Source organism: Microtus pennsylvanicus, chromosome 21 (assembly GCF_037038515.1).
Source record: "Microtus pennsylvanicus isolate mMicPen1 chromosome 21, mMicPen1.hap1, whole genome shotgun sequence".
Taxonomy (NCBI): domain Eukaryota; kingdom Metazoa; phylum Chordata; class Mammalia; order Rodentia; family Cricetidae; genus Microtus; species Microtus pennsylvanicus.
The window spans coordinates 35210825-35217708 of record NC_134599.1 but is presented as its reverse complement, the minus strand read 5'-3'; the positions used below and the strand labels follow the sequence as shown (position 1 = coordinate 35217708).

At 51.3% G+C, this 6884-nt stretch overlaps 1 protein-coding gene across 6 annotated transcripts in view; it reads right to left on the bottom strand.

The window, feature by feature from the left end:
* Positions 1-4534: 4534 nt before the first annotated feature.
* Ttc7a (tetratricopeptide repeat domain 7A) overlaps positions 4535-6884 on the bottom strand; it is a 106386-nt gene continuing 104036 nt past the window's right edge. For 4 of the 6 annotated variants that reach the window (XM_075955596.1, XM_075955597.1, XM_075955595.1 and 1 more), the window contains one exon: positions 4535-6467. In XM_075955596.1, the coding sequence (XP_075811711.1) occupies positions 6246-6467 (222 nt within the window). In that variant the 3' untranslated portion in view covers positions 4535-6245. The remainder of the gene's footprint in view (positions 6468-6884) is intronic. The other 2 variants (XM_075955598.1, XM_075955594.1) reach the window with 2 other exon arrangements.

Sequence of the window (6884 nt, the reverse complement as noted above, 5' to 3'; positions counted from 1 at the left end):
GGTGTTGACGGTGCTGATGGATTTTTTGTTTGGCACAGGCCTGTAGTCTCATCCACTCAGGAGGCTGAGACAGGATATTTACAAGTTCAAGACTAGCCTGGGAAAGTTAAGACCTTGTAACAGAATAAAATATAAGAGGGGCTGAGGGTAGTCCAGTGGTAGAGCACCTGTCTAGCATGTGCAAAGTCCTAGATTGATTTTTTAGTTTAATTTTTTTATTAAAAAATTTTTAATTTAATTTTAATTTTTTAAAAGGTACAAGCCCTGTATTCTTAGTACTGTCACAAACTAAGTAATAGTAGGTAAGACATAATGATCTCTTTCTTGGGGACAGAGCCTCCCAATACTCCCCACAAGTTTGTGGACTACCAAAGAGGTGATTAGCAATTGATTAGAAACAGACACATGTAACATGAGGATCTGTTTGTTGGGGTTTCTGTTCTGCCCTATTTCCACAGCCAATAAGATCCCAAAGAAATTACAGAGGTGGCCATAATTTATAAACTGATTGACCCATTAGCTCAAGCTTCTTATTAACTCTTGTAACTTGTATTAACCCATTATTCTTATTTATGTTAGCCATATGGCTCAGTACCTTTTTCAGCGGGACAGGTCACATTCTGCTTCTTTGGTGTCTGGACAGGACTATGGAGAAAGTTTCCTTCTTCCCAGAATTCTCCTGTTCTCATTGTCCCGCCTCTACTTCCTATCTGGTTATCCCGCCTATACTTCCTGACTGGCTCCTGGCCAATCAGCATTTATTTAAAATGTAATTGACAGAATACAGAATTGTCCCCACCAGACACGCAGGAACTTTCCAGGCTCATGTGTCACTGTAAGGATTCTGAGAAGTCGGTTCAGTTGCTGGAATTGGAGAGGCACAGGAATGAAATGGAGCCTGAGCTCCTGCCTTCCTGGTGCCGTTGAGAGCACAAGACCTGCCTATCTCCAGACCCAAGAGTTCCCCCTTGTAGATATCCATCTGCTCCTCACTCTGCTCCTGTCCCCCAGGTCTTCTCTTCTGTCCTCTCTGCCATGACTTCTGCTGCTCTTTAGCTTCTTCTTCCACCAGGAGCAGCATCCCTCTGTGTCCTCTGGTTATATGAAAGTCAGACCTGCTGCCTCCTCTCGTGATGGTAATGGCCAGAGGAGGTAGAGAGGGAGAGACTAGAGAGAGCAGCTAAAGGGGTTCTGGGATCCTGGCCACCAGAAGTACTACTGTAAAGAACACTAGTGCGAAGTGGGAGGATGGACAGAGGACCAGCTGGGAGTGTTAGGTCAAAGGTAAGACAGCAAACTTGGGTTTGAAAGGCACCCCAAAGTGTAGAAGACTACAAGGGCATGGTTTCTATGCATACTTACCTCGAAGGGTTCAAAATCAAATAGTGGTTTAGAAGATACTGAGTGACAGCTCCCCAAAGTCTAAAGACATATTTGAAAGTGGGAAGAGTCATGATGGAGAACAAGGGGATGATGACAATCTGTACCTGGATTGGTTCCCTGTGTGTGTGTATGCCCAGTCCGTCTGCCAGCCTGTGGACCAGCATATGGACCCACACCGGTCCATCCAGTCAACTGGACATCAGGGTTCTGGAGTTCCACAGCCCGACACACAGTTCCCATACCTCCAGCTGCCTGGCATCTTCTGAACCCCATCAGTGTTTGGGGAGTCCACACTCCTTGAGTGACATTTGCTTAAGGAACTACTGCCCTGGCTTCAGAGGGGCTAGGTGATGAGTGGTATGGAGCTCTGTCTTGTCCCCTTCTTGCCAGACATCCTGGTGACACTGGAAGTGGTAGTGGGGAGGGCGCTTCCAGGTGCACAAGGTCCCTGGACTGATGTGACCTTCTCAGGACACTGTCAGAGAAGACTCCTATGGTGCCAGCGTCCAGGAGCCCATTTCCCTTCTACTGTGGCAGTGAGAAACTTCTTGTCTCTGTTCCCAGAGCCCTTGAGCTCTTTGTGTCTTTAGAGATGGCAGATGACAGAGTACAGACCCTGGATTCTCAGGCAAGGGTGGATAAGACATGATAATCTCTTTCTTTGGGACAGAGCCTCACTCCTACCAAGGCTGTGAACTACCAAGGGGGTGATTAGCAGTTGACTGTGAGTCCAGTGTCATGTAAGTGGCCAAGTGCTGGGCATGGATGTGTATTACGGTCGTCATCACCGCCTTCATCCCAAGAGAGGACCTAGGAGGAGAGGCACCCACCAGTGCTCCACAGGTAATGAGGACAAAGACGCAGCTGGGTGTGTTCTCTGTGTGCCCCTCCAGAGGGATCCTTGCTGTACCCATTAAACAGAAGGCCTTGCATAGGAAGGACTTAGCTGGTGGAACATCTCAGAAGGGAATAGAATTTTAATTACATAAGCTGCTATATTTTGTGTCCTGGGGGTTGTGTCACAATTGACTGGATCAGGGCAATACACACCCCCTAGTGAAGCCAGTCTATAGGATGCCAAGTGACCCGTACAACAAATGACCAAATGGATTTTCTTGCTCAAGAACAGACTGCTCTGTGGCTTGGTGCTGTAGGAGCAAGGCAGGAGACAGTAGGACTAAGGGCCAGTGTGGTGGTGTCCAGCCCAGAGTCCTCAAAAATGTTTTTTATATAATCATAATCCACAAAGCAGGTGCTATTCCTTTGCTATTTTGCAGATGAGAAAGCAGGTACAGAGAGGTTAAGCATCTTGCTCAAGGCCACCCACCCAGTGGAGGACAAAGAGAGGTTCCAACTCAGTTGGTAACTACGGTGTCACTGTCCTGTCTCTGTCAGGATAGGATGGAGGCCATGGCTGCGTTAGTCCCAGGTCTCTTGTTTCCAAGTGCTTGACCTACGGCTCCTTGGAGCAACTGTTGCCTGGCGCATTACCTTCAGGGAACCCATTGTCTTTACAACCAAAAGCACTTGGTGACAGTTCCAGAGGATCTCTGGCAGGGCACAGCGGAGACTTTCCAGGCATCTCCCTAGACCCCTAGGCTCAGCACTGTGGGGTGGGCAAGTGGGAGGCTTGTTTAGTGGGAGGATTCCCAAGGCCAAGAGACATTTGCATGGTGATGATATTTGAGTCCCGGGTCAGGGTACGGTACAACAATGAACACTTTGGTACCCAAAAAAAGAGTTGGAGTGATGGTAGCTGAAATTCCATTCATATTCGTGTCTACAGATTGGCACTGTTAATTCAGACACCCACATGTGTGTCGGGGGGGGTATGCCTTAGAAAGTGGTGGGTGGGCTTGAGGCCCAGAGCGAAGCAGTGCAAGGCACGTCTCAAGCCTTGTCCTCAGACTTAGGCAGACTTATGTCCCCTTCTGCAGGCACAATGGGCTTGCATACAAAACTGACGTTCTCCAGTGAGGGCTGTCAGCACAGGGTCTGTGCACTGAATGGGGTAGGGCGGGGGTGTCAGGAAATGCCCAGATTCTGTGAGTCTCCACTGCCTGACCCTCCAACATTTCCTGAGTTCCAGGTCAGCAGGGCAACACTTTCTCAAACGGAAGGCTGAGCCTCCGCTCTTCCCTCTAGCCTTTCTCCAGACTGGCAGACACCACCACTGTGTCTATGGCAGCCCTTAGGGCCGAACATTGAAGGCTCAGGCATGTAACAAGTGACATGAAATCCACTGTCAGTCACTAGAGTGTGTGTGCTGCCCAAGGAAGAGCTACGGAAGGTGGTCCGTGGTCTGCAGAGCTGGCCACAGCCCTGCATACCTGCAATCCTAGCACCTGGGAGAGACAAGGGGATCCAGAGTTCAAGGTCATCTTGGCTATATCCTGACTTCAGGCCAGCATAGGCTACATGAGATCCTGCCTCTGAAGGAAAGTTGGGGGAGGGCTGGGGATGTCGTTCAGTGGTAGCGGTCACATGCATGCTTGCCACGCTTAAGGGCCTGGGTTCAATGTGCAACCCCACTACTGAATGGGGGAAATCTCAGAAACAGTTGGGCTCCCCCAAAAGCCCTTCTTCTCTAGGCTACCAATGCCATGTTACAAGGTCACGGTAGAGGTAGGGAGGGAGGGTAACTGCAGTGAGAGCCTGGGACAGCAGAGGGCACTGGGAAAGTCACATAATGGCTGTCCTTGAAGTATGGGGTGGCGGGGTGCAGTGTTGGGGGTGTCTGCCACTCTAGGGTGCAGGAGGCAATCCCTCGGGGTCATGATAACGCAGAGCCTCCCTGAGAACTCACATCATTCTTTGAACAATTTTGGTGCACGTTTTGTAGTAGATTAACTTGTACTTTTATAATTATATAATGGCTGAGGTATAATTACTTCAGATGCATTATTGTGAGCTTCTCAGCCACAGGTCCATCTGGATGTGGCCCAATCACCCCCAATCCTAGAGGTTCACAGCTCACCCGGCAAGGCTCTCCTATTGGAGATCCAGACCTTGGAGGCTGGCCTTCTTTTTCTCTGCCTCACCTCTCCTCCACCACCTTCCCAGGTTCCAAGTGCAGCCTTCAGAGCCTCTCCTCTGATGCCACCCTCCTCTCCACTATACTGCATGCCAGAAGAATGAACACACTGCTCCAGACAGTCCAGTTTCCCCTTCAAGGGTCATTTATTCAGTTTCCAAGGTTACTGGGCCCTGTCCCCCATGGCCTCCAAAGAGGGAATACTTAAGTCAGGATGCATTTGGTGTCTTTCCCACTGCTAAGACTAACCATCTCTTCAAGATATACCAATAGTATCTGCTTAGTTTTTACTCTTTTTCTAACAGAATTCCATAAAAATATACATGTTTAGCATATATATCTATCCATATTTATATACACACATACACATAGAGACCTTCAACCAAGAGACCAAGTACCGAATATCTTCCCTCTGGCCTGGGGCTGTGACCAGGGGATACCAGCTCCCTGGGGACAAGAGGGGACATGCAGTGCTAAGGCAGTAAAGGATAGAGCCAGGCTCCAATGGTCTGCTCCATCCAGGAAGCTGTGCTGGCCATGGTAAACCAGGCAGCTCTCAACACCCTACGTTCTCAAGCGAGAGCAAGGTGAAACTGAGGGAGACCCAGCCAGAGTGCAGGGGAGAGGGGGACTCTCTGCCACGCCATGGCAAAGTTCCGGAGGCAAAGTGGCCGGCTGACAAGTCAGCGAGGGACATCTGCCCGGCCCCTGGCCCTGTCCCGATCCTCCTCCATCCACCCAAGCACGGCCTCTGTGGGGCTCTGGAAAAGGGGAGCTTAAAGACCAAGCTGGGGTATGGGCCACTCAACAAAGCCCAGCATGAAAACTGGGCTGGGAATGAGGATGTGTATTGGGGGGAATCCTAGAAACTGTCACTTCCATGTCCCTCACCCCAGAGGGACCTGCACTGCAGGGAAAGCCTTGAAGAAATGTGCACTCAAGGCGCTAGAAATGGCTAGGTCAGAACCCTGCTTTGTATTTCAAGGCCTACCCTAGAGGCCATTGGTATAAGGCCCATGGAGCCTGCTGGCTGGGGCATGTTTCCAGGGAGATGGGAGTGGTGAAAATGGAAGCCTTTGGGAGGCCTGGCCTGATATGAGCCCCAAAGGCACTTGGTGGCACACAGAAAGTACCCGTAGCTCTCAGGAAACCTCCCCACAGAGGCAACACTGGGCATCAACGGTGCTAATTCAGTCTCACAGGAACCCAGGAGCCCACTTTCCTCCCTGTATCTGGGACCTCAAGCTGTGGCTGTCCTGGGCAAGGCCCAAGAACAATCTCCAAGCTTGCACTGCCCTGGGATTGGATGGGGGAAGTGTGTCCAAGGTTCTCGGCATGCCACAGCTCTGGAAAGTCAGATTTAAGCCAGTTTGTCTCCCAAGGTACCAAGAAAGGCCAGGAAAAGCCTGGCTCAGCCAGAGGGCAGCTGGCAGATTCATCTCTATGGGAAACCAACTCAAGATCAAAACCAGGAAATCCGGGGAGGGGGTATCGGGGATCTGACGGTGGGGCTTGGGTCCAAACACACCTTTTATCTAAAGGTCCCGTCCCCCCGCCCCGCCCCGTGCTCAGCAACACCACAATGTTGGCCTCCAGGGAGCAATGCATTTGCTTTGGATGCAAATCTTGTCCACCCAGCTTCAGATGGCATCTCAGGCCTAGTTGGCCCTGCAGTGGGGGGGGGGAGGTGGAGAACTGGCATCGGAGCCTGTGGAAGCGTTCACTAATCATCTATTCCCTGAGGCCCACACCTGAGTGCAGCCGTCCTTCCCTGCCCCCTGCCTATGTCTGCTGTGCGCACTGGACGGCCGGCAGCCTCTGCAGAGGCTCACAGCTCTCTGGGGATGATGGAGAAGGGGAGCACGGGGTTGCTGGCCTCCAGCTCCAGGGCAGTGAGAAAGCAATCGACGGCAGCCTCATTCTGGCCCTGGTCCTGCAGCACCTCACCCAGGCCCTGCCAGGCTTCGTGGCAGGTGCTCTGTCTCTCCACAGCATCCCGCAGCACCTTCTGAGCCAGGCTCTTGTGGCCCAGTTGACTCAGCATCAGACCCTAGAAATGAAGCAAAGGGCAGGGTTAACAAGACCTGGACAGAGGGAGCCTAGCAACCAGAGAGGGCAGCAGCCACTTGCTCCTGGCCACCAGCCAGAGAGGCCCTAGGTCTGGCTTGGCCACAGACAAATGACCATGTCCTTTATTCATGCAAAACCTCTCTGTCCCTGACCAAACCCTGCTTTAGCCCTGGAGGAATTAGGTTCCTTCAAGAGACAGGCCTGCAAGTCTAGACCTGATTTTGAGTGGCTCCATGTGGGAGATTCTGGGCCCTCAGTTCACTCTTCAACAAATGGGGAAGAAAGTTAACGAAAAATATCCCAGCACGGCTATTTCGGATGACGCAGCTCAAATGAGTCAGTGGAGGCAAAGCTGTCCAAGAAATGCGGCCAGGAGCATGCCTCCTGCAGCAGGGAG